This window comes from Hypanus sabinus, chromosome 8, assembly GCF_030144855.1.
Source record: "Hypanus sabinus isolate sHypSab1 chromosome 8, sHypSab1.hap1, whole genome shotgun sequence".
In the NCBI taxonomy this organism is placed as follows: Eukaryota; Metazoa; Chordata; class Chondrichthyes; order Myliobatiformes; family Dasyatidae; genus Hypanus; species Hypanus sabinus.
In genome coordinates, this window is record NC_082713.1 from 117,228,608 (window position 1) to 117,256,479 (window position 27,872).

At 43.5% G+C, this 27,872-nt stretch overlaps 1 protein-coding gene across 1 annotated transcript; it reads right to left on the reverse strand.

The window, feature by feature from the left end:
* Positions 1-699: 699 nt before the first annotated feature.
* LOC132397795 (uromodulin-like) lies at positions 700-26,650 on the reverse strand. Its single transcript, XM_059976551.1, has 10 exons — positions 26,533-26,650; positions 25,469-25,623; positions 20,855-21,056; positions 19,096-19,227; positions 15,458-15,648; positions 15,047-15,204; positions 10,957-11,214; positions 10,170-10,335; positions 7,175-7,325; positions 700-864 (listed from the first exon to the last, which is right to left on the reverse strand). The coding sequence occupies exons 1-10, from the start codon at positions 26,564-26,566 to the stop codon at positions 737-739; spliced, it is 1,575 nt and encodes a 524-aa protein (XP_059832534.1). The 5' UTR covers positions 26,567-26,650; the 3' UTR covers positions 700-736.
* Between the last annotated feature and the right edge of the window lie 1,222 nt (positions 26,651-27,872).

Consider the following 27,872-nt stretch of genomic DNA (forward strand, 5'->3'; position numbering starts at 1 on the left):
CTCGGAAAAAGGGATGTATGGACTTTTAACATCGTAAGCCAGTAAGTTGTTTGTTATGTCTCCCTGCTCACTGGGGAAAATACGGAGACACCTCCTCCTCCCTTATCTCCCTCTGGTATGCCGAATGCCAGGTGAATTGCAAAGTCTTTGGGTTAACTGCAAGTCTGTGTCTTTGCTATTGCTGTGTTCACCATTGAGTGTTCGATGGTGGGTGCTGATGCATTTTTTTTTGCCAGTGGAGGTAAGCTGGATCATTGCATTCTGACGCTTACACGCGAGAGGGAGGAGTGTGGTGGGGAGGGAGAGGACTTTAGGGTTCTTACATTTAGCTGTCGGTCATTCTTAGGGGCATCTCTGTTTTTGGAGATGTTTGTGAAGAAAAAGAATTTCAGATGTATATTGTATACATTTCTCTGACATTAAATTGGACCTTTAAACCTTTGGTTCAGTATTGTGTCTCCTTGTTCCCTGGTTCTTAACCATCCCAGGCCAGTGGAAGTTTCTCTTCATGCCCTATCCATACAATTCTTGATTTGAACAAACTACCTCTGAATTTTCTCCTCCCAGCAACCTTCATTTCAGGAGCATTAGCAAAATATAATCAGAAAATACACTGAAGGCAGTTTAATTAGTTTGATTTTATTATAACACCCATTGTAGCAAATAATCAGAACTTATCTTAGTATTAGACACTGAACTACATCTTTTGTGGGAACAGAAGACACCCAATCTTCCATCAGGAGCTACACCATTCCAACCATGCTTGGCCATTCGTAACCTTTAGTGAAATAACTACAACTACCATCAGCAGGGATATTCCTGTTACTCCGCTGATTATCCAGAGGAGGGGTTTTGTGCCATGCCCTAGAATATAACAGCAAGCATTGGTTTAAATATTCCATTCACAGAGAGATTCAAGAAACACACAAACAAGAACATAATAAATAGGAGTAGGAGGAGGCCATCTGGCCTGTCGAGCCTGCTCCGCTGTTCAATAAGATCCTGGCTGATCTCCACCTACTTGCCTTTTCTCCTTAACCATTAATTCTCCTACTATGCAAAAATCTCTCCAACCTTGTTTTAAGTACATTTACTAAGGTAGCCTCCACTGCTTCATCAAGCAGAGAATTCCACAGTGTCACCACTCTTTGGGAAAAGCAGTTCCTCATCATTTCCATCCTAAATCTACTCCCTCGAATCTTGAGCCTATGTCCCCTAGATCTAGTCAACTATCAGTGGAAACAACTATCCAGCCTCTATCTTATAAAATTAAGTAAAAGAAATGTTTCTATAAGATCTCCTCTCATTCTTCTGAATTCCAGCGAGTACAGTCCCAGGTGACTCAAGCGCATCTCTTACTCTAACCCCCTCATCTCTGGTGAACCTCCTCTGCATCGCCTCCAAAGCCAGTATATCCTTCCTTAAGTAAGGAGACCAGAAACACACACAGTACTCCAGGTGCGGCCTCACTAGTAACCTATACAGTTGCAGCACAACCTCCCTGCTCTTAAGTTCGATTATTCTCGCAATGAAGGCCAACATACAATTTGCCCTCCTGATAGCCTGCTGCACCTGCAAACCAACCTTTTGTAAATCATGCACAAGCACTCCAAAGTTTCTCTGCACAGCAGAATGCTGTGATTTTTAAAAACAATTAAATAATACGTTCTTCTATTTTTCCTTCCAAGGTGGATGACCTCACATTTACCAACATTGAATTCCATCTGCCAGACCCTTGCCCACTCACAACCCATCTATAATCTCTCAGCAGAGACCCTCTATCTTTTGCACAATTTGCTTTTCTACTCAATTTAGTAGATCATCAGCAAACTTAGATACACTACACTCAGTCCCTTCTTCCAGATCGTTAATGTTGTTAACAGTTACAGGCCCAGCCAGGACCCCTGCGGCATACTGCTCACAGCTTATTGCCAACCACAGAAACATCAAAGTATCCCAACTCTCTGCTTTCTATTAGTTAACCAACCCTCAATCCATGTTAATACATCACCCCCAACTCTATGCATCCTTATTTTATGCAGCACCTTGCCAGACACCTTCTGGAAATCCAAGTAAATACTGTCCATCTGTTCCCCTCTATCCACTGGACTTATTACATCCTCAAAGAACTCCAGTAAGTTTGTCCATCAGGAGCTGCCTTTGCTGGATCCATGCTGCGTCTGCCTGATGGATCCATTTCTTTTCAGATGCCTATTTTTTCTTTAACGATAGCTCCAAGCATTTTCCCAACTACAGACGTTAAACCAACTGGCCTTTAGTTACATGCATTTTTGCCTACATCCTTTTTTGAACAGTGGCAGGATGTTTGCCGTCTTCCAAACCACTGGGACCTGCCCAGAGTCCAAAGAATTTTGGTAGATTATCAGCAAAGCCTCTGCTATAATTTCTGTCATTTCTTTCAGTACTCTGGAATGCATTCCATCAGGACCAGGGAATTTATCTATCTTCAGGCCCCATAAGTTTGCTTAGCACCTCTTCAGTGTTTGCTATTGTATAGAGGTCCTCACCTCCCATCACAATCATAACATCTCTCTTTGGCATGTTAGATGTATCCTCCACAGTGAAGAGAGACACAAAATAGTCATTCAAAGCCTCTGCAATTTCCCACTACCCAATATCAATTACCCCTTCTCACCCTCCAAGGGACCTACTTTCACTTTGGCCACCTCTTCTCCTTTATACAATTATAAAAACTATCCATTTTTATATTTTATGCTAGTTTATTTTCATAAAATATCTCTTCTTTATTGTTCGCTTTGTAGTTCTGTTGGTTTTTAAAGTCTTCCTAATCTTCCCGTTTCCCACTTTGTATGCCAAGCCATCCTACACATCTTGCATTGGGCATTTCTCTTCTATCAACAGAGAAGGTGCAAAGGTGATTGACCAGGATGCTGCTTGAATTGGAGAGTAGGTCTTATGAGAGGTTGAGAGAGCTGGGGCTTTTCTCTTTGGAGTGAAGGAGGATGAGAGGCAATTTTATGGATGTTTACAAGATAAGAGGCTCTGTCGTTGTCATCTGAACCCTTAGTGCCTAGGTGGCACATGGAGCCTCCACAAGGGTCTTCCATTTCTGCCAGTCTTTCGCTCTGCTGCTCGCCGTTTCCCAGTTCATGCCTACTTCTTTCAGTTCTGCTTCCACAGATCTTCACCTCGTCATTTTGTCCCTGTCCCTACTTCACTTTCCCTGTGGGGCTCACCTCAGTGCTACTTTTGCTAGTTGATTACTTGGCATTCTCATTACGTGGTACAGCCATCTCCATCGTCTTCTTTTCACACAAACTGAGATTGATTCCATATTGCAAGATGTAAGTAAGTCTTGGTTTCTGATTTTCTCAGGCCAGAAGATCTTCCTGATACATCGTAGGCATTTTGTCTGGAACATGTCAAGTTTCCTGCAGATGTCTTTCATCATCTTCCAACCTTCACTTCTATGAAGTAGCATGCTTAGGATGTTGCTTTTTAAAATTCTGATTTTGGAGTTAAGTTTGAGTGGTGTGGATTTCCAAACTGCATTGAGGCTGCCAAAAGCTTGATTTGCTTTAGATAGTCTTGCTAATACATCCTTACCACTATCTCCATCAGTGCTGACTTTACTCCCAAGGTACATGAACTCATCTACCTCTTCCATTTGCTGATTATTGATGATTACTGGTTGGAGGTTGGAAGCATTCATCTTCATGATCTTTGTTTTTCCTCACCTGAATGTTCATCCCAAGTTGCGATGCATAATGCAAGCTTGTCTGATTTCTCCTGAATGTCACAATGCTGACTCGCTAGCAGACTGATATCGTCAGCAAAAACTAGGTCTTCAAGTGTTGAGGCAAGAGTCCATTGAATACCCCCATTTCTTTTCTGTGATTGTTTCCCTCATAAGCCAACACATTGCTAAAATGAAGAGGAAAGGTGATAGGATACATCCCTGTTTGACTCCTGTGCATACCCTGAAGCTTTCTGTCAGCTGCTTTCCACAAATCACCTTGCACTGGAAGCCACTGTACATCATTTGGATAATGTTTACAATTTTTTGGGGAAATCCGTAACTTCTTAAAAATTTCCAGAGTGTTTCCCGTTGGATACTGTCAAATGCTTTTTCGAAGTCCACAAATAGTACATAAAGATTGCTGTTCCACTCTGCAGATTGTTCGAGAATTTGTCTTAGCACGAATATACGGTCTATGCAAGATTGACCTTTTCTAAAGCCAGCTTGTTCTTTCTGGATGATATCTTCCACAACCTCTGAGAGTCTATTTAACAGGATGTGACTGAAAACTTTGTAATTGAGAGGAATATAACACCCCTCCAGTTGTCACATATACTTAAATCTCCTTTCTTTGACAGTTTTACAATAAATCCAGTTTTCCACTCCTCGGGTATTTCTTCACTTTGCCAGATGGTGTTAAAGATTTGACACAGCACACAGCCCATTCCTCTGCCACCTCCCTTAAGCATTTCTGCATGTATCTCATCTTCTCTGGGTGCCTTTCCTGATTTCATTTTCTTAATGGTTTGCTGGAATTCTTCAACTGTGGGTGGTTCTGTGGACCTATCAAAGTCTTCATTACTCTCACAATTCTCAGGGGTTTCTCGAGGTGTTCAAAACTGCTTCAAAATGTTCTTTCCATCTGGTGGTTATTCCTTTCTCGTTTTTGATCATATTGCCATCCTTTGCTTTTATAGCGATATCATTCTTGTTTCCATAGTCCCCCTTCATGCACTTGGTTATTTTGTATAATGTTCTCATATCCATATTTTTTGCAGCTTCTTCAGTTTTTGAGGCAAGTGTCTCAAAATACTGTCGCTTGTCCTTTCTGCAGCTTTGTTTAACATCCTTGTCATTCTCGGCATATCCAGCAGCAAGTCTCTCCTTCAGGCGACGGGAAGTTGTACTCAGCATTCTTTTCTTGGTTTCTTTCCTTTTGGTTATTTTCATCCAGATTATCTCACTAATCCATTATTTTTTCTGTTTCTTTTGGTATTGCAGGATCTTTTTACTCGTCTCCTTCATCACATTATTAAAGTTGTGGATTGTCATGTCAGTATCTTTGCCAAGTATGCTAAATCTGTTTGTAAGTTTGAGTGTAAATTTTCTCTGTATCTCGAAGTTTTGAAGTTTGCTGGAATCGAAGCGTCAGCCTCTGCCTAAGCCCATTCTCACTTTCCTCAATTTTAGTTTCACTTTTGCTACAAGGAGATGGTGATCGCTGCCAACATCCACCAGCCTTTTTGCTCGAACATCGTTGAGTGATCTCTTCCATTTGTTGTTAATGATGATGATATGGTTAATCTGACTGTTTTCCCATCTGGGGATTTCCACATGAGTTTATGGATATCTCTATGCTGGAAAACGGTGCCTCCTACTGTAAGACGGTTCATTTCACGAATGTCAAAGTCTTTCACCAATGTCATATCCAATACCATGCCTTCCAATAGTACTTTCGGGATTGCTGATTTCACTCCCAACTCTTGCATTAACGTCCATTATAATGAGCACATCGTGTTTCGGGATCTTCTCCATGGCAGAATGAAGGCTGTTGTAAAACTCAGCTTCAGTTTCTTCTTCCGCATCCTCAGTAGGTGCATATACCACAATTATGGACAGTTTGGCAAACTTAGAGTTTAAACAAACATACAGGAGTCCTTCATAGATGGGGTTCCATTCTAATAAGGCCCTCGAGGCGTCCTTGTCCATGATGAGTGCCACACCTTGTAAATGGTGGTTGTCCTTGCGGCCTGACCATATGATTGTATTGCCAGATGCTAGGGGTTGCTTTCCAGAATCCGTCCAATGTGTTTCTTGTATTTCAAGCAGCTGTCGTCATCTCTTTGATAGTCTGTGTAAGCTTTCCAGTTTGATATAAAGTTTGAACATTCCAGCATCTAATATGGATAGTTCCTTTGGGTGAAAGAAGATTAGCTCTCAGTCCGGAGATGTCCTGGTGGCTTTGATCTCCGTCCATCATAATTTCTGTTCCCAGTTCTGTATCACTCCTCTCACCGGCATCAATAAATTTCCTTTTTTCGGTTTCTGTAGCGGTAAAGATTTTACAGGGTAGTGTTGCTGGCCCTACGGCCAACCCGGAGGACCAAGGTGCTGTATTTGTCTGGCCCTTCACTCGGAACCTGCCCAGCAAGGCTGAACCTACCAGGGACTGAAGTTCCGGCTGCTATAGATCCCAGGATCATTAAGGCACACAAACCTCTGCACCACAATAAGGAACAGCACATGTATGTTTCCCCATGACTGCGTGGGTTTCCTCCAGGTGCTCCAGTTCTCTCACAGTCCAAAGACATTAATTGGTCACAGGGGTGGCATGGGCTTATTGGGCCAAAAGGGCCTATTATCGTGCTGTTTCTCTAAACAAAAAAATAAAGCACTCACTAAAATGAGTCATGATTGGAGATGGAATTATAATCCTCTCAACCTTTACACTAGAGAAAGGACTTGCTATGTGGACTTTTTCGTAATGGGTCAGGCTTTCACTGAGAAGCCACATCTAAACCAATTCCCTGTTATACATGGGCCATCAAACATGTATCGACAGAGGCGCACAAGGCGGCAGATACCGAAATATGGAGCATAACCTTTCTGGAGGAACTCAGTGGGTTGAGCAGCATCTATGGGGAGGAAGGAACTGTTCTGATGTAGCAATGTTGCAATTCTTTGAACGCTCCCTCATTATTTTTTTCCTATATTGCACTATGTAATTCATTGCACTGTACTGCTGCTACAAAACAAATTTCATTTCATATCAGAGGTAAGGTAAACAAAATCATGAGGGGTACAGATAGGAGATCTAGAGATCATGGGTCAAGGGTGAAAGGTGAAATGTTTAAGAGGAACACGAGGGGGAACTTCTTTACTCAGAATGTAGTGAGAGTGTGGAACAAGCTTCCAGAAGTGGGGGGGGGGGGGTGCAGGTTTGATTTTAATATTTCAGAAATTTGGATATATACATGGATGGGAGGGGTATGGAGGGCTATGGTCTTGGTGCAGGTCAATGGGATAGGCAGAATAATAGTTCAGCATGGACTAGATGGGCCAAAGGATTTCTATGTTTATAGTATTCTATGACTCTTAAAATAAATCTGATTCAGATGCTGCTTGACCGGCTGAGTTCCTGCAGCAAATTGTTCTTTGATCACTGATACGCACATTTGATGGTCGTCTCTTCCAGGTCCTCTGGCTGACTGGGATGGCTGCGCAGAGCTATGGATCCTGTGGAAACAAGTTCAGTCACAGTCCCGTGGAGCGTTGTCCCTTCCCTCTGTTTGTCTCTTTTGGGAATCTGTGCACTGGAGCACTCCTGTGGGGGGTAGGAAATAAAGTTACCAATGCACCAAGCAAGATGAACAAGGGTGGTGAGGTACTGTTGTGGTTAGTGTAGCACCATTGACCTGGGCTCAATTCCCACTACTGTAACAAGCTTGTGTGTTCTCCCGTGACTGCACGAGTTTCCTCCTGGTGCTCAGTTTTCCTCCCACATTCTCAAACATATTGGTTAGGTTGTGGGCCTGCTATGCTGGTGCTGGAAGCGTGGCAACGCTTGCGGGCTGCCCCCAGCACATCCTTGGACTCTGTTGGTTGTTGATGCAAAAGCACATATTTCAGTATGTTTTCATGTACGTAACAAAAAGTTACTATTCTCTAATCTTAGAAATAGAAGAAAATGAACTTTAACTGCTTTTTCGTAGACTTGTCTCCCTTTCTGCATTCCTCTACAAACTATGTATCCACTTCCCTTCACCTCCTTCTAAGGCAGCACATTCTAAAACAGAACCATATCAAAAGATTTTCACCAAAACCAATTTAAGGTGATTGGACTAAAGTACAAGGAGGAACGTCACAGGTGCATGGAACACACTGCCAGCGTTGGTGGTAGAGGCTGATACATTGAACTGAAGTGACTCAGATAGGCACATGGATGATAGAAAAATGTAGGTCTATGTAGGACGGAAGGGTTAGATTGACTTTGGAGGTTAGGTGGTCGTCACAACATTGTGGTCTGAAGGGCTTGTACTGTGCTCTCCTGTTCTATGTTCCACGTTCTATCAATTTTTTTTGCAAACTAAAAGGTTGATTAGTTAGTAAGTCAGGCAAGGCAATCACAGCTGGAGTTTAATCCTGCTACACAAGCACCAATACATTCTGGGAAGACCAACAAAGACTTCACACGATGAATGGCAGGGCCCTAGGGAGTTTTGAGGAACCTTTGTGTGCAAGACCAAGCATTCTGAAAGTGGTGGCACAAATCGATAAGATGACTTAGAAGGCTTGCAAATAGTTGTTTTCTGTGTGACCAATGAAGCCAAGAGTAGGGGAGTTATGATACAATGTTCTAAATTATCGGTTGAGCCACTGCTGGAGTTGCGTGTACAGTTCTAGTCTGAAGGATGTGACAGTACTGGACAAGTTGCAGAGTTCATCTGCACGAGAAGTTGGATTTTCCTTGGAGTGGAGGAGACTGTGGGGTGGGGGGGGGGGGGTCTAATACAATGTACAAAATTGAGGGGATTTAATATAGTAAATACTCCATTAATTAGAAATGCTCAGACAATTATCATTTTGGGCTGAGACCCCTCATTTATGCTGAAGAGTCCTGGCCCAAAATATCTACTGTCTATTTCCCTCTGGAAATGCTGAGTTCCACCAGCATCTGCATAATTTCATGTCTCTGAAATTAAATTGATAAATTGGTTTATTATTGTCCCATGTACTGAGGCACAGTGGAAAACTTGTCTTGCGTACCAACTGTACAGATTTATTCATTACAACAGTGCATTGAGGTAGTACAAGGGAATGCAGAATGAAGTGCAACAAGAGAAAGTGCAGTAATCTTTGCTGTGGTCACAAAAATTTTCCCATAGCAGAGATGTCTAAACCATAGGGTCTGGAGGAAGGAGCAGAGGAAGATTTTCCACTGAGAGGATGTTGGAATCTGGAACATACTGCCATACACACCAGGCTGGAAATCCTGCTCTTGAAACAGTAGTGTTCAAAAACGCCCAGAGATCAGTAGTTTCTGAGATACTCCAACCCTGTCTGGCACCAGGCTCAAGGACAGCTTCTACCCTGCTGTCAGACTCTTGAACAAGTCCTTTGTATGATAAAGGACTCAATCTCAGTCTACCTATCATAGCCTTGCACCTTATTGTCCTGCTGCACTTCTCTGTAACTAACACTTTATTCTGCATTGTTATTACTTTTCTTTCTTATTGCCTCAAAGGACTTGTGTATGCAATGGCTTTTCTGGATCACTATCTCAGTACATGGGACAATAATAAACCAATTACCACATCACTCACTGGTACACCATTACAATGTAATGAATACAAACTGTATCACTTCATTAAGTGTCATTGAGTGTACATTCGAGATCTTCTACGGCTGTAGCCCATCCACTTCAAGGTTCAACATGTTGTACATTCAGAGATGCTTGTTCGCACACCACTGTTGTAACATGTGGTTATTTGAGTTATTGTTGCCTTCTTATCAGCTTGACCCAGTCTAGCCATTCTCTGACCTCTCTCATTAACAAGGTGTCTTCAGTCACAGAACTACTGCCTGCTGTATTTTTCCACACCATTCTCTGTAAACCCTAGAGATAGTTGTGAGTGAAAATCCCAGGAGATCAGCTGTTTCAGAGATACTCAAACCACCCTTTCTAGCACCAACAATCATTTCACAGCAGGAGTCACTCAGATCACATTTCTTCCCCATTCTGATGTTTGCCCTGAACAACAACTGAACCTCTTGACTGTGTCTGCATGCTTTTATGCATGGAGTTGCTGACACATGATTGGCTGATTAACAAGCAGTGTAGAGGTGTACCTACTAAAGTGGCCAAGGGTATTCATGTGCTGCTCAGCATCAGCCTGGCTTTGATTAGAACAAAGGACAGTATAGCACAGCAAACGGGCCCTTCTGCCCATCATGTCTCTGCCAACCTATGCTGCCATTTTAAACTGATCCCATCTGATCACACATGGTCCCTATCCCCTACAACTGTTAAATGTTAATAATTAACACATCGTGCTTAGAAAACAACCAGATGCAGCATCTTCCATCTATAGAATCTTTAAAAAAAGTTTTTAATAACACTCCAGTTATCCAGTTAATAGTTCACTTGGGATTGAAATAGTTGACTTACTGTTAAACAGTCTCCAGCAGCTTCCACATTACAGATCGTCACCTGGCAGTGCAGGTAAATGGGACTGTTCACCATTTCTGTGAAGCGGAACATCTTGATGGCAAACCGGGTGTTGCTGCTCAGCCCGTTAACGGAATACCATCTGAAGGTCTCGTCTACAGGACACCTATTGGAAGAATGGAGGAGAGAAAACAGCAGAAGGAAAATCAACACCCAATTCATCTCCTCAGCAACACATGGGCTTGCTTTGTTGACCCAATCAAATGTGGTGATGAACCAGCATGTAAGCACAGAGACCTTCAATTTCATTGAGTGGTACCTCAATAACCTCTCACCCCAACATCAGCAAAACCAAAGAGCTGATTATCAGCTGCAGGAAGGAGAAGCCAGAAGTCCGTGAGGCAGTCTTCATTAGGGAAATAACCTGATATAACCAGAAATAACCTGAAATAACCAGGTCAATAACCTGAAATTCTCTGGTGTTAATATAGAGAACATGCCTGGGTTAAGCACGTACTGCAAAAGCCACCACAAAGGCGGCACAACAGCACTCCTCTTAGAAGTTTGACTCTGTTCTAAAGGGATGTCTCTTTATTCAGAGGTTGTGTCCCCAGATTCTCGACTTTCAGTACCCAAACAGGTCCTTTTTCATTCTTCGAAATACCAGCGCACACAAGTTTGTCCAATCTTTCTTCGCAGGACAAACCAACCCCATCCCCCCACATTCTGGATATCAGTTCAGCAAACTTTGTTTGAACTCATTGCGCTTATGAGAAGTAGTTCTCACCCATCCTGGAGGAACTGGAATGCTAGTCTTCCCAGCCGGTCAGCAGTTGCAGTGGCCCAACAGGAAACCACTTCCAAAACAAAAGCAGCCTCTGAGATCCCAGTCGGAGATGCCCTGACCTCCAAGTAGAGATCCTCGTTAAGCTGGATGGTTGGAGACTCTCCGTACATAGTGCTGGGTGAGAATGTGTTGTCTTTGTAGAGGAAGATGGCAAGATGGAGGGGGTCACTGTTATACTCAATTATGGGTTCAAACATCCTTGAAACAAACAAGAAAACAGAACAGTTCAGGACGTTTCTGAGCAATAAATGGTTGTGCCATTATACAGAGTTACACAGGTTTCAGAAGAGAATATATGAATTACAAGGAGAAACCTTGGTTGTTTTCTCTCTGTTAAACAAAAAACTGCTCCCACCCCCATCACCTTAAAGCCATAGCCTCTGATACTTTACCCTGGGAGATAGTTTCTGAATATCTATCTTGTTAACGTTTCTCAGAAGTTTATAAATTTCTATCAGTTCTCCCTTCAGCCTCTCCAAGAAAAACAACCCAAGTCTGTCCATCTTCTCCTGATAGCTTGTACCCCCTAATCCAGGATGCTGAGACAGGAATTCCAGGGGAACAAACAAACTGTTGGAAGAACCCAGCAGATCAGGCAGCACCTATGGAGGGCAATGAACAGTTCACATTTTTTAACCAAGAAGGGTCTCATTCTGAGTCACTGAATGTTCATTACCCTCCCATAGGTGCTGCCTGACTTGCAGCGTTCCTCCAGCATATTGTGCAGTTTCCGGCATGTTGCCTGGATTAGAGTGTAAGAGCTACAAGGGAGAGGTGGGACACATTTAGGTTATTTTTTCCCCTGAAGTAGCAGAGGTGCATAAAATGATGAGAAGCATAGACAGGGTAGATTATTCTCGAGACTGTCATCATGCAGCAGCTTGTGAGTTCCTGAGATCGAGAGCGATGCCATCTGGAATTTAGCTATCTGGCACTGATCTCCTGGTAGGGTCACCCATGCTGGTAAGGTCGAGGAAGAGGTTCCAGACAAAGAGCAATCCAACCAAAACCTCAGACGTGGAGCAGGTGGAAGATGACGTCATGTCACAATGGCAGTAAGGGACCCCAGGTTGCCTTTCACTCCATGCCGCTGGAACCCTGACCCCAATCTGTCAAGGACTAAGTGGTGGTTGCCCATGCATCAGCCTCCCACTTTAAACAGAGTTACACACAGGCATTGTCCATTAAGGGATTAATAGACAACTCCTTACAGAACGTTGTACTTGACTTGAGTGATTGCACTCCTGCCAGGATAGACGGTCAGAATTTTTCTCCCAGGGGACAGAAATGCCAAGCGCTTGAGGCATAGCATTAAGATGAGAGGGAAAAGCAAGTTCTTCATTTAAATGCCGAGGGTGTTGGGTTTCTGGGCCATGCTGTGTGGTGGTGGAAATAGATACGGAAGTGACATTTAAGGGATAAAATGGTAGAAACAGATGCACAGGGAATGGATGGATATGGATCATGTGCATGTTCAGAGATTTAGTTTAATTCTGTATTTTGTTCAGCAGACATTATGTCTGAAGTGCCTGTCCCTTCAACAGTTCCATTTATGATCAGAGAATGTATACAACCTGAAATTCTCACTTCCACAGACATCCTCAAAACAGAAGGAAAACCCCAAAGAATGAATGACAAAAATGCAAGAACCCCAAAACCCCCTGCCCCCTCCCACACTCAAGCAGCCTCAACTCCCCTCCCCCTCACTTATAAAAGCATAAAACATCAGCATTTCTACTACCCTCCATGCCCCCCAGTGACACACCATGGTCTACAGTACTTCAAAAAAAAAACTTCACTTCAACACCTCTTAAGCTATGTCCACACTAGACCGGATAACTCCATAACCAAAGCCTTTTCTCTTCGTTTTGAACCTCTGTCCACACTGAAATGGTGTTTTCCTCCCCCAAAAACAGAGCTTCTCTAAAACATCCTCCAGAGTGTGTAAATTTGAAAACGCCACTTGGGCAAGAGTAGTGTGGATGGGGTAAGCAGAGATTTCTAGAAACGCTATCATGACATGCTGGAACAGATGGTGGCATTTCATTGTTTTCCTGGACGAAACCCACCACACAACCTAACAATTTCAGAACAGACAGCAACGAGACTGAAGCCAGAAGAGTTAGAAATGTACTCACCAAATACTTTGACCCATAACTTACCGAATAAATAAGTATATTCACTTCGCTCTGTTTTCTATCCTTGCTCGTATGAAGGTGGTTTACCTATTTATACAAGTACTTCTCTGACAATAGATGTGTAACAGCCTAATGTAATATTGTATGGAAAAACAAGATAACGCTGATGCAGACATGTTTTATACATTTAACAAGGTGCTTTATTAATGCAGTTAGTCAGTTTTTCAGTGTTCGTCGTCAGCCGGGTTATACTGTCCGTTAACTCCCTTTCGGTTGCCTCCATATGCTCTAGTCTCTCTTTTTTTAAAAAAAAGTTTTAAGTCCTCCTGTGTGAAAGCCAACAGCTGTCTGTCGTTTGGCAATTTTGTTTTAAGTTTTTCTAGTCTGTAAGTGCACAAACATGGACTTTCACAGTGAGATTCAACACCAAACATGTCGCTTGTTTTCTGTAGATGTGTCCTGTGCATGCCCAGTAGGAGGAGATTCACCCAAACACCTGTTTTAATGCGAACAGAGGTATTTTCAAAAATGCTTGGTATGGACGCTTATCATTTTTACACGAAGCCGGCGTTTTTAAAATGATCCAGTCCAGTGTGAACGTAGCCTTAGGATCTCCCTCACTAACAAGGGAGGGACAGACATCGCTCCTTCCACAGCAAGAGAGGAGACCGTCTACAGTGTTGTGCTGAACTAATTAAATTAGAAGTAATCAACTAGCTGGCTAAACTGTTCTACGCAAATGCTATTGGATCTGGAAATGATATTAACCAGGAGATTCTTTGGAAATCATGTTGTGGTTATGGCTGTTTAATTGGATGTTCATAACAAAGAATTAACAGCAAGTCAGCATTGGTAACTAACTCCAACTAACCAATTCACCTGTAAACAAAAACAGAACAAAGCACCTTGCCTTAGGTCAATATTTGTACTGAAATCTAGCTCAAATGGGACAGATACAAAGGGAAATCTTTTGATAAGCCTATGAGACAACAAGGAAATAGTCTTGATCTGCACAGCCAAGAATTAAAATATATATTTTACCTTTCTATGCACATAAAACACTTAACATATGTATCTAATAATTAAACCACTGTGTTGCTCAGTAATAATTGTAGCTTTCATCAGGGCAGGGCCTTTCACATGCTCCATTATTCTCACTTTATCCTTTAAAATTGTTCCGATTGTTGATCGACTGTAGCCTAATGCTTTTCCACTGACCAATGGTGTTTCACTTCTTTCCAAATGCTTTATTATTTCCACTTTATTTTCAATCGTGATTGCTTCCCATCAATGGAACAGAAACAGTGGGTCCTGAGCTCTGCCGGCTTCTGAGGTCCGCTGGGTCCTAAGGACCACCGCACTGAGACAGGCTAAATGGGACAAGTGGGGGCTGTGCTGGGTTTGGCTTTTTGATCCTCCACAATATGCCATGTGGGAATTTAAACTGGAGGTGGCAGTGCTTTTTTAAAATGTGGTCGATTTGCGAGCTTGTCATCAACCTGGCACGGATGGTATGGGAGTCACTGGATCAACACCAACCCTGTACGGGAGCGGTCCATCACTGGATCGAACTTGGAAACTTCCGTTCTCTAGCCCGGTGCTGATCTCACTGTGCCACCAGCCGACTGGAATGGCTGGGTGGGGGGGGGGGGGGCAGGGTCAGAGTGAATCTTATTAAGAAAAATTTAAGCCAAATACAAAGTTAAACACTCAACACAGTGTCAACGGCAATGACTTAAAATGGCGGATGGTGTTCTCCTTCCTCGGTTCGTAAGTACGAGTTGTCAGTAAGTCGGACGTTCGTAACTCGGGGACTACCTTTAATTACTGCTGTGATTTTTTTAAAAAAAACTATCACTGAACCTAGTGAAAAGGTTAAACATTAAGCATACCTAATCTGTTTGATCGAATCCAGAGGCATTTTGACTAAGGAACTCCTGGAATAGGCACAGTTCACAGTGAGTATCAGACGTGGTTCTCTGATGATGGGAGATTCGGAGTGGTACTCGTTAGTGATGACGTGTTTGAATATTTTGTGTGTCTCATTCATCTGGAGAAAAGACAAAAGCAATTCTTTAAAATAATTGGAGTTTGACATTGTTAATGTACACATGCAAAGTTTCTTAAATGTATTAGAAAATAATTCAGTGGTTAACTAGGCTTTTTTTAAAAAAAAGCTGGTGATTATTTGGGTTGCTGTGAGCTGTCTGTCTTTCAGTGGTCCCTCTAACCTCGCCCTTTTAGATCTTAAGGGGATATATTCTTATGTGCAGTATTTTGATAATAAATTCCTTTGACCTTACCTCAAGCTGCCCTCCACAATAAGCTTTGGTGTCAGTGACAGTGAACGTGTAGAAGTCCAGCTCCTCTTCTGCCCCACAGACCCCATCGTTCAGGACCAGCTGCAGACCTGTCTGCATCAGATCTACCAGGAATTCTTTTGACACACTAATTTTCATTGAATCCATTCTGCAGTCTGCAAACACTCCGTGATCTAATGGGGAGAAAAGGGGTTCCATTACACATTATCATCCTACAGCAGAGAACAGGAATTCCTAGAACAGCCACTGGCAAGGACACTTTGGAATTGGTTTATTATTGTCACATGTACAAAGACATACTGCAAAGCTTGTCTTGTATACTGTTGATACAGATCAAATCATTACACAGTGCATTGAGGTAGGACAAAGTAAAATAATAACAAAATGATCCAAATTAATGATTCTTACTAAAGGTAACTGACCCAAAATATTGCCTCCACATATGCTGCCTGACCATCAGAATATTCCATCATGTTTTTATTCAAGGTGGAAATGATTTATTAAATATCACATATACTGCAGTACAGTGAAGAGCTTGTCTTGAATACAGCTCATACAGATCATATCATTACACAGTACATTGAGGTAGAATAAAGGAACACAAGACCACAAGCCATCTCTCTAACACAGCGGCGTCAAGAAAACAACCTTTCCCTCAATGTCACAACAACAAAGGAGCTGGTTGTGGACTACAGGAGGAATGGAGACATCTAACCCCTATTGACATCAATGGATCTGGGGTTGAGAGGGTAAACAGCTTCAAGTTCCTCGGCATCCACATCACCGAGGACCTCATGTGGTCTGTACACACCAGCTGTGTGGTGAAAAGGCACAACAGCACCTCTTTCACCTCAGATGGTTGAGGAAGTTTGGTATGGGCCCACTAATCCTAAAAATTTTCTACAGGGGCACAATTGAGAGCATCCTGACTGGCTGCATCACTGCCTGGTATGGGAACTGTACCTCCCTTAATAGCAGGACTCTGCAGAGGATGGTGTGGACAGCCCAGCACACCTGTAGTGAACTTCCTATGATTCAGGACATTTACAAGGACAGGTGTGTAAAAAGGGCCAGTAGGATCATTGGAGACCAAGGTCACCCCAATCACAATCTATTCCAGCTGTTACCGTCCGGGAAACAGTACCGCAGCATAAAAGCCAGGACCAACATGCTCTGGGACAGCTTCTTCCACCAGGCCATCAGACTGATTAACTCACGCTGATTTGAGTGTACTCTATATTACATTGACTGTTCTATTATAAATTATTATAAATGACTATGATTTGCACATTTAGATGTAGATGTAATGTAAAGATTTTTACTCATGTATGTGAAGGATGCAAGAAATAAAGTTAATTCAATTCAAGAAATAGGAGGAGTAGGCCATTTGGCCCATTGAGACTGCTCCACCATTCATTAAGATCTGGCCATGGACTCATCTCCAACTACCTGCCTTTATCCCATAACCCTCAATTACCCCTACCATGCAAAAATCTATCCAACCTCGTCTTAAATATATTTGCTGAGGTAGCCTCCACTGTTTCATTGGGCAGAGAATTCCACAGATTCACCATCCTCTGGGAAAAGCAGTTCCTCCTCATCTCCATCCTAAATCTACTCCCCTGAATCCTGAGCCTATGTATCCTAGTTCTAGTCTCAACTATCAGTGGAAACAACTGTCATGCCTCAATCTTATTTATCTCTTTCATAATTTTATGTTTCTGTAAGATCTCCTCTCATTCTTTTGAATTCCCGCGAGTACAATCCCAGGCAATTCAATTTCTCCTCAACAATAACGATGCAGAATAAAGTGCAGCAACTACAGAGAGAGTTCAGTGCTCATAAACAATAAAGTGCAAGATCTCAATTAGATTACGTGGTCAAGAGCCCAATTTATCTATAAGGGAACTACTTAATAGTTTTTTAACAGTGGTGTAGAAGCTGACCTTGAGGCTAGTGATAAGTGCTTTCAGGCTTTTGCATCTCCTACGTGATGGGAGAGGGGTGAAGAGATAATGCTGACCGCTTTACTGAGGTAGGGAGAAGTGTGAACAAAGTCCACCACACCACCCAGGCGGGGGGTGGGGGGCTCTTGCTGCATTTGCTTAGTCAAGAACCTCCAGCACCACTCAGGGAATTTCCAGTGGGTCAGTTCCTGGGGCCTGGATACTCTCCTTGGAACTTCGTTCAAATTAAAGTATGTATATATCACCATATAGAACCCGAAGATTCATTTTCTTATGAGCATAGTCAATAAATCCAGGATAGAATAATAACCATAATAGAATCAATGAAAGGCCACACCAACTTGTGTATTCAACCAGTGTGCAAAAAAAAACCCAAAATGCGCAAATACTAAAATAAATAATAATAATAATTAGACAGAACTTCATACTCTGGTGTTCCAAAAGAAAAAGTTAGTCCAGTTGAAATACAAAACCCCCTAAGACTGTTGGAAAGGGTGGAGTCTCAGAGATTGGACATCGTACATCATGGAAGCCCTTCAGCCCATCATGCTCACGCACCCCATTGTATCTATCCATATTAATCCCATTCCCCCCCCCCACAATAAATGCACTGCCTTCCATGCCTCAGTGATTCAAGAACATGTCTAGATGCTTCTTGAATGTTGCTAGAGCATCTATCCCTACCAACACTCTTAGCAATGAGTTTCCAATTGGTCATTGGGAAAGAGATTTCCCAAATATCCCCTATAAACATCAGCCATCCTCAACACAAATGATTCTTCAGATACTGGAAATCCAGAGCAGAGTGGTCAGCAACTATGGAAAGGAATAAACAGTTGATGTTTTAGCTGAGACACATCAAGTTGGCACTATGGCGTTGCAGTTTGCAAAATGCAATAGCAGCGCCCGTAACCCATTTCCTGCCACTGCCTGCAAGCAGTTTGTGTATTTTCCCTGTGACTGCACGGATTTCCTCCGGATACTCTAGTTCCCACCCCCACCCCCACATTCCAATGACAGGTTAATTGTTCACGTGGCGTAATTGGGCGCACAGGCTCATTGGCTGGAAGGGCTTGTTACCACGCTCCAAATCTAAATCAGGACTGACAAAGGATCTCAGCTTGAAATGATGACCTTTTATTCCACTCCATAGATGCTGCCCGACCTGCTGAGTTCCTGCAGCATTTTGTGTTTGTTGCTCCCGCTCTCTGCAAGCCTGCTCTCTCTTGGCCTAGACATCGGCACGAGAAAGAAATTTCTTCAATCTGCTCTATTTATGCTCCCCAATGTCACACACCTCCTCATAATGAAGGATTTGACCATTCAGCACTGGGATGTTGCTCACCGCTTTTGACACTGCTTTTGACAGAGCACAAATATAGAAACAACTTGGTTGCAAGCTACAAGCTTATTCTCCCTCACTCCTGCTTGTCCATTGACTGCTCTTTGATTTTTTTTTGCTGCCCACCTACTTGAACAATTACCCTATCAGCATGTCTCTGGGATGCAGGAGAGGAAACCAGAGCACCTGGAGAAAGGCTACACGGGGTCAGGGAGAATATGCAGACCACACACACAGGATCTGACACAGTGAGCAAGCGGCTGTAACAGAACTACAAAACAATGCCACATTAAAAAAGGGAGAAAACCAACCTCTGCAAGATCTGCTTTGAAAATCAGGGTCAAAGTACCCTTGTTGACAAACACATGTGAAGGAATCAAAGGTATTGATACAGTCAGCCCCGACAGGACAGTCATTCTTGGCAGAGGAACACTCATCCTCATCTGGACAGAGACAAAAAAGAAAATCAAAATGTCATTAAAGGAATGCACATTTGACAGGAATTCATGGTTTACTATCATTAAAAGGAATTTGTCTCTGTTCGCTATAAACTCAGTGGCCAGTTCTCTCCCACATAACGTGCAAATTGGTAGTTCAATTGGCCATTAAATTGCCAATTAACCCACGGGTGGGGAGAGTGGTGGAATCTGGGATCACATAGTGAATGAACTAGGATTCGTGTAGATTGGAGACACGAGATTCAGCAGGTGCTGTAAATCTTGAGCAACATGCACAAAATGCAGGCAGGAACTCAGCAGTTCAAGCATCAATGGAAGGGAATAAATAGCTGATATTCCAGAACTGTCAACTATTAATTTCTCTCTCCTTCCGTAGATGCTGTTGGACCTGCTGAATTCCTCCAGCATTTTGTATCACTTTGTGCACATCAGCACTTAGCACTCAGCACGGAATCAATGGGCCAAAGGCCCAATTCTATATCGTATGAACTATAAATGCAAAAATAATAAACATTAACATGGTTTGAATGGAATTACTGAATTGTGGTCTAAAACCATCCCATTCAGATACACTTTCAGAAAGGAAATCTGCCAATTCACTAATTGCTGTACGTTGCTCCCCCTCTGGCCTTATTCTGTTTCTTCCCAAATCACCCACCTAGCACCCCACACTGCTTCTTTCCACTTCTTCACCCTCTTCATCTGCCCCCTGCACACACACCCCTTCCACAACGAGCCTCCCCCTCCCACTGTTCCACTGTCCTCTATCAGACTCCATCTTCTTCAGCTCTTGATTACCTCCACCAATCACCTCCCAGCTTCTGGTGCTGTTCCCACAATCTCTCCAACCCGATTGGATTCACCTGGCACCCATCAGTTCCATTCCTTCCCTTCACCTTTAGCTTTTAGCACAGGCTCCCTCCCCTCTATTTTTCCAGATGAAGCGTTGCAACCCAAAATGTCATCTGCCCATTTCCATCCACAGATGCTACCCGACCCATTGAGTTACTTCAGCTTTTTTGTGTGTTGCTCCAAATCTTGCACATCAGTTGTTTAACAGTCTTTATGTATAAAATTTCCATAGATTCTATTGTATTTTTCTATTTTTCTGCAAACACCTGGAAGAAAATTAATTTCAAGGTCATGTATGGCAACACATACTTTGATAAAAGATTTATTTTGACCTTGGAGATTCCAGAGCCTGCTGTCTCTTGTGTCTGACACTTTAACTAGCCCAGCCCAAGTGGGGCAGCACAGTATTGCAGTGACTGTAACAGGGTTCAATTGCCACCACTGTCTAAGGAGTTTGTTAGCTCTCCCTCTGGATTTCCTCCAGATGCTCTGGTTTCCGCCACATTCCCAAGACACAGGGGTTAGTAGGTTAATTGGTCACATGGGAGTAATTGTTGGACCAGAAAAGCCCATTGCCATGTTGTATCTCTAAATAAAAAGTGTTTCCAGGCCTATAATAATGAGATTGATTCTTATCAGCTGGATGGGGACATGCATGGATGGATACCCTCCACATTCTGGTACGTCAACTATAGGTGAGGGTCAGAAACAACAGGGAGAGAAGGGCAAGGTGCAAGAGGAGGTACATTTCATTACCCACCATCCCAGAACAGCACATCAACCTCAGCGGACACCCTGGTATGACTGAGATTGGACAGAAGATACTCGAGACTTGCTGGTGTGCTGTTCAATTGAACGTGGGCCGTCATATTCATCTCCACTCCATCACTTCCTCTCCTCAGATGCAACAGCTCCACATCTGCATTGGTGAGTTCCCCGGAATCCAGGAACAGCTGTCGAACCTGCCGGATTAACACAGCAAACGCGTTGGAGAATCGGATGATTCATTTCCACAGTGGGGACAGGTCTTGGTTTACGATCTGGGCGAGGAAGCCCCCAACTAAATCTTCACCCTCAGTGCCTGATAATCAACCCTCCAGCTCCCAGTCCTTGGCTCAAACTTGCTCCTTGTGTTTCTCATCTTCTGGTAGGCTCATGAGAATGATACATCAATATACACTAGTAGAGGACAATTCAGGCTGCATCAATGCATGGTACAGAAAATGCGCTGCAGCACACAGGCAGGCTCAACAACGAGTAGTCAAAACTGCCGGCACCAACCTACCCGCCATAAAGGACACAGATACAAAAAAGTGCCAGTAACATCACGGTGGATCCCATCCACCCTGCTCATGGACCGTTTGTCCCATTCCCATCAGGGAGGGGGTAACTCAACATCCACGCCAGGACCGCCACACTCAAACACAGTTACCTTCCCCAGGCAGCAAGGCAGATCAGCCCCTCCACCCACTGACTGGCCCATCCACCACTTCATGATCATGTCCTGTCAGTCACTTTATGTATAGACACTCCCATGCCTGGCATCACTTTATGGACAACGTATACACGCCATTTCATGCATTTATTTATTGTGCTGTTTTATTATTGTGTTCTTTATCTTGCTGGTGTATTTTTGTACTGCATAGGATCTGGAGTAACAAGTGTCTCATTCTCCTTCGTACAGTGGAAACAACATTAAGCAATCTTGAATGAATGATTCTGGGAATGAAAGGATTAACACAGGAAGATCATTTGTTGGATCTGCGCCTGAATTCACTAGAATCATTAAACACTTCAGTACAGAAACAGACTACAACCCATCTAGTCCATGACAAACTTAGTTCTGCCTAGTCCCATCAACCTGCACCCAAACCACTGCTCTCCCATCCACGTATTTAACCAAATTTCTCTTAAACGTTGAAAATCGAACCTGCATCCAAGACTCCGCTCAGTGTCCTAGTGCATGGTTCACCAAAGGCCTATTTGCAGGTTGGGTCAGTGGTAAGGAAGGCAAATGCAATGTTACCACTCATTTTGAGAGGACTAGAATACAAAAGCAAGATTTAATCGTGAAGTTTTATAAGGCATTGTTCAGACTGCATGGAGTATAGTGAACAGTTTTGGGGCCCTTAACTAAAAGATGAGCTGCACTTGGAGAGGCTCCAGAGGTGGTTCACAAAAAAGATTCCTGGAATGAAATGGTGAACATATGAGGAGTGTTTGCTGGCTTTGGGTCTGCACTCACAGGAGTTTGGGAGAATGGGGGGAGAAACCTCATTTAAATTTACCGAATATTGAAAGGCTTAGCTAGAGCGAAAATGAAGATGTTTCCTATAGTGGGAGAATCTAGAAGCAGAGGACACAGCCTTCCTAGAAGGATGTCCTATTAAAACAGATGAGGAGGAATTTCTTTAGGCAGAGCGTAGTAAATCTGTGGAATTCATTGTCACAGATGGCTGTGGATATATTTAAAGCAAAGACTGAGAGATTCTATGCAAACATGAGAAAATCTGCAGATGCTGGAAATTCAAGCAACACACACAAAATGCTGGTGGAACGCAGCAGGCCAGTGTGGTAAACTATGTGTATACCTGTCTGGACACGCCCCTCTGCTGACTGCTCCTGTGGCTCCTCCCACAGACCCCTGTATAAAGGCGATTGGAGGCACTGCTTCTCCCTCAGTTTCCAAGATGTTGTGGTCACTTTTGCTGCTAATAAAAGCCTATCGTTCGCCTCCCATCTCCGAGAGTTATTGATGGTGCATCAGCCAGGCAACATCTATAGGATGAAGTACAGTCGACGTTTTGGGTCGAGACCCTTCGTCAGGACTAACTGAAAAAAGATAGCGAGAGATTTAAAAGTGGGAGAGGGAGGGGGAAGACCCAAAATGATAGGAGAAGACAGGAGGCGGAGGGATGATGCTGAGAGCTAGAATGTTGATTGGCAAAAGGGATACAAAGCTGGAGAAAGGGGAGTATCATAGGATGGAAATCCTTGAAAGAAAGAAAGGGGGAGGGGAGCACCAGAGGAAGATGGAGAACAGGCAAGAAGTTATTGTGTGAGGGAAAGAGAAAAAAAAATAAAAATTAGGGATGGGGGAAGAAGGGGAGGAGGGGCATTAACAGAAGTTAGAGAAATCAATGTTCATGCCACCAGGTTGGAGGCTACCCAGACAGAATATAAGGGGTTGTTCCTCCAACCTGAGTGTGATCTCATTGTGACAGTAGAGGAGGCCATGGATTGACATATGGGAATGGGACGTGGAATTAAAATGTGTGGCCACTGGGAGATCCTGCTTCCTCTGGCAGACAGAGTGTAGGTGTTCAGCGAAACGGTCTCCCAGTCTGCGTTGTGTCCCACTTCAGCAAAATGGTCTCCCAGTCTTCCACCGCATCTGCTCTCAGAATGAGGCTTTTCATTTCAGGACAAAGGAGATGTCTTCTTTTTTTAAAGAAAGGAGCTTCCCTTCTTCCACCATCAACTCTGCTCTCAAATGCATCTCTCCCATTTCATGCATATCTGCTCTCACCCCATCCTCCCACCACCCCACTAGGGATAGGGTTCCCCTTGTCCTCACCTCTGTGTCCAACAAAAAATGCTCTGTAACTTCCGCCACCTCCAATGGGATCCCACCACCAAGCACATCTTTCCCTCCCCCCCCCCTTTCTGCTTTCCGCAGGGATCCCCTGGCACTTTTCCTTGTAATTGGAACAAGTGCTACACCTGCCCTTACACTTCCTCCTTCAGGGCCCCAGACAGTCCTTCCAGGTGAGGTGACACTTCACCTGTGAGTCAGCTGGTGTGATATACTGCATCCAGTGCGGCCTACTATATATTGGTGAGACCTGACGGAGACTGGGAGACCATTTCGCTGAACACCTACGCTCTGTCCGCTAGAGGAAGCAGGATCTCCCAGTGGCCACACATTTTAATTCCACGTCCCATTCCCATATGTCAATCCATGGCCTCCTCTACTGCCGAGATGAAGCCACACTCGGGTTGGAGGAACAACATCTTATATTCCGCCTAGGTAGCCTCCAACATGATGGCATGAACATTGATTTCTCTAACTTCCGTTAATGCCCCTCCTCCCCTTCTTACCCTATTCTTAATTTTCTTAGTTTTTATTTTTTTTTCTCTTTCCCTCTCACAATAACTCCTTGCCTGTTCTCCATCTTCCTCTGGTAATCCCCCCCACTTTCTTTCTTCCAAGGCCTTCCATCCTATGATACTCCCCTTTCTCCAGCCTTGTATCCCTTTTGTCAATCAATTTCTCAGCTCTAGGTTTCATCCCTCTCCCTCCTGTCTCCTCCTACCATTTTGGGTCTCCCCCTCCCAAACCTCTTACTATCTCACCCCCCACCCCCGACTGTCCTGATGAAGGGCCTCGGTCCCAAACGTCACCTGTACTTCACCATATAGATGCTGCCTGGCCTGCTGCATTCCACCAGCATTCTGTGTGTGTTGACCGAGAGATTCTAGATTAGTAAGGGCAAAGATTATGGAGAGAATGGCATTGAGAGGGAAAATAAATCAGCCAGGATCTACTAGAGGAGCAGACTTGATGGGCTAAATGGCCTAATTCTGCTCCTTTGTCTCATGGTCTTATCTTAAAACCCAGATGTGATTGGCCAAGTTAAAATCCTTACTCCAGATATGAACAGCAATTCCTTCAAAGTCTGATGGGAAGATCACACACACTCTGGCCATTAAGCTCATTACTAATGAACTATCAAATTACTTCTTGGGGTCCAATCAGTGCTGGTCTCCCAGTCCTTTTCCTTACTGCTCTCTACTATATCCCAAATATTTAACCTATTCTTGTTTTATTCGTCTCCCACTACCTTTTATACAGCACATTACAACTGTGATTTAAAAAGAAATCTATTCAGCTCTTTTTATAGACCCAAGAGATTCTGCAGATGCTGAAAATCCAGAGCAATACAAAATGCTGGAGGAGCTCAGCAGGTCAGGCAGAATCTTTGGTGATGAATAAACAGTCAGAGTTTTGGGCTGAGATTCATCAGGACTCAAATCTCCAAACATCTGTCCGACACAGCACTGAACCAAATCCTCGACTGCTCCATTTACTTGAATAAGTTATTCTGCTCCATAGACGTTGTTCCTCCAACATTTTGTGAACATAATTCAGCCAGTTTGATTCCTTTTGTCTATTCTCTTAAATATGCCCCCTCTACCTCCTTGCTTTTCGACCACAGGAAACCACTTACACCCAATCTCTTCCATTAAATCCCACCAAGGTGACCAACATCTTCCATAAAATCTCATCAATCCACCCTTGCTCCGAGGAAATCAATCCCAGCGCCTCTGCACCCTCCCTTTACCCAACATCTGGTCTTTAACTCCATCTTACCTTGGAACGAGAGATGCCTGCCAGTTTTAGGTAAGCTTTTGAAGTTGGGTCATTCATGTAATCTGCAAACTGCCAGGGAAAATGTATGTGGAAGTGAATTTGGTTGGACGGCACGACAATGCTCTTGCGATCCGACGGTCGGACTTCAGGACACCCTGTGGAATTCCTAAGATTAATCAAAGTCAACACAAAAGGCACCTCCAACCAGCAGACCTAGCTCGGGACACTGGTTACTTCCCATCCATCAACTCTCCCAACTCTTCTGAAGAAATGCTCTGACTAAAGTCAGCAGCTCATCAACATACACACCCAAGGCATTATTCCCAACCTCCTTCCATTACATTAGAGCCATTTGTTCATGGCAGCAGCCAATGTAATCCTCATTCATGGAAGTGCTACTCTGCTTAGCAGAAGCCCCCAAGCAAAGAAGAGCACCTCTGAATCGCCACTAAACAAAAAGGACTCCTGGCTATTTTAATTGATTAGTTTTTGTTCTTTTAGAGTTGCCCCAAATGAGCAGCCCCTCTGATTAACCAGAGGCCCTGTTAACCAGAATCCACTACAAATAGTTAACATCTTGGGCTGAGACCCTTCATCAAGACATTGAGGTTATACAAGAGAAAACAACAATGTAAAGATTAGTTTTGTCACACGTGTACCAAAACATAGTGAAATGTGCTGTTTCCATTGATGTCCAATGCTGTCTGAGAATGTGCTGGGGGCAGCCTGCAAGCATTGCCAAGCTTCTGGCAGCAAAATAGCAAGGCCACAACTCACTAACTCGTACGTCTTTGGAATATGGGAGGGTGTTGGAACACCTAGAGGAAGGCCACAGGGTTGTGGGAAGAACCTTGTAATCCTTACAGACTGCAGCAGGAATTGAACCTGGATCGCTGGTGCTGTAAAGCATTACTCTAACGACTCCATGCCACTTGATATTAAAACCCTACTCGTACTTTCCTGTGCAGGCTGGAGTTTTGAGACTCCTGAAACCTGCTCAGTTATAGCTCTATTTAGAGATGATTTCATCTCACTTGGGGGTTGGAGTGGGATAGAAATTGTACCTGTAACTGCGACCCCGGAGATTCCCTCGCTCATCCACGGTCCACAAGTTGCTTGGACAGTGTACAGGTACCGAGTACAGGCTGACAAACCGGACACCTGGTAATAGCTCTTCTTAGTGAAAGCCACCAGCATGTTGTTAGCTTGCACACGAATTCCATGATAGGCCGGTGGCGAACGCCAGGAGAAGAAGCCCCCATCCAGGGTTGGTTTGTAGATCAGCTCAGTAACACTGACTGGGGCTAGGAGGAAGAGAAATATTTGATAGCAGCCCCACAATGGACAAATAACAAAAAAAAAGTTTGTCATTATTCCAGAACTGTTCGATGTTATAGCCAATGAAATAACCTGTGTTCAGGAAATGTGGCAGTAAGGACGTTCTGGTTGAAGTACACACGGGTGAACAAAACTGCAGAGAATAGTGGCCTCAGCCCAAAACATCACAGACAAGAGAAAATCTACACACACCACACACAGGGACTCAGCAGGTCAGACAGCATCTATGGGGAGCAACAAACAATCAACATTTTGGACCAAGGCTTAAAGCTACATCGAAGATCTGTCAGAAGAAATACTAAGCTAAATCCTCATCTGCTCAGTCAGTGAGATGTGACGAGACACCCATTACCAATTCCACTGCTGCAGGGGAATGTGTCCTGATGTTTTGCTGATATTTCTCTGAACAGACATTAAAAACTTCATCATTTATTCTATTGTTGTTTTGTGTTGAAGAACCTGACCATTTCCTACATTACAGATCCACTTCCCAAGCTACTGATAGAAACAGGTTCTTTAAGCTAGACTGACTACTTCAGGAATGACACATTGAACAGTCACACAACACACGAGCAACCCCACCAGCCTAACTTGTCTGTGCTGATCCAATCTAGTCACATTTCACCCATATCACTTGAAATCATTCCTGTCTCATGCTAAGGATATGCATATACTGTGCTTCAACGAGCAAATTTATTTAGAGACACAGCGCAGTAACAGGTCCTTCTGACCCAACAAGTCCACACTGCTCAATTACACCCATGTGGCCATTTAACTCACTAACCCGTACTGCTTTGGAATGTGGGAGGAAAATGGAGCACCGCAGGAAACCCATGAGGTCATGGGGAGAATGTACACCAGATAGTGGTGGAACTGAACCCAGTTGCTGATGGCGTAATAGTGTTACACTAACTGTACACCCAAATACAAGGAAAATCTATACATCTACAATACGTATCGAATAACAGAACATCAAACAGTACATGCCAACGAACGATACTGTGCAACTCCTTAACTTACTCCAAGACTAATCTAGCCCTTCCCTCCCACATAGCTCTCCATTCTT

What these genes read in the sequence shown, in the direction of transcription:
- LOC132397795 (XM_059976551.1), bottom strand. Translation starts at nt 26,566, where the DNA reads ATGAGCGAGGGAATCTCCGGGGTCGCAGTTACAG. An exon ending in CTCCGGGGTCGCAGTTACAG is followed by an intron (nt 25,624 to 26,532) that starts GTACAATTTCTA and finishes GGAATTCCACAG; the next exon opens with GGTGTCCTGAAGTCCGACCG. An exon ending in CAGGCATCTCTCGTTCCAAG is followed by an intron (nt 21,057 to 25,468) that starts GTAAGATGGAGT and finishes TTAATCCGGCAG; the next exon opens with GTTCGACAGCTGTTCCTGGA.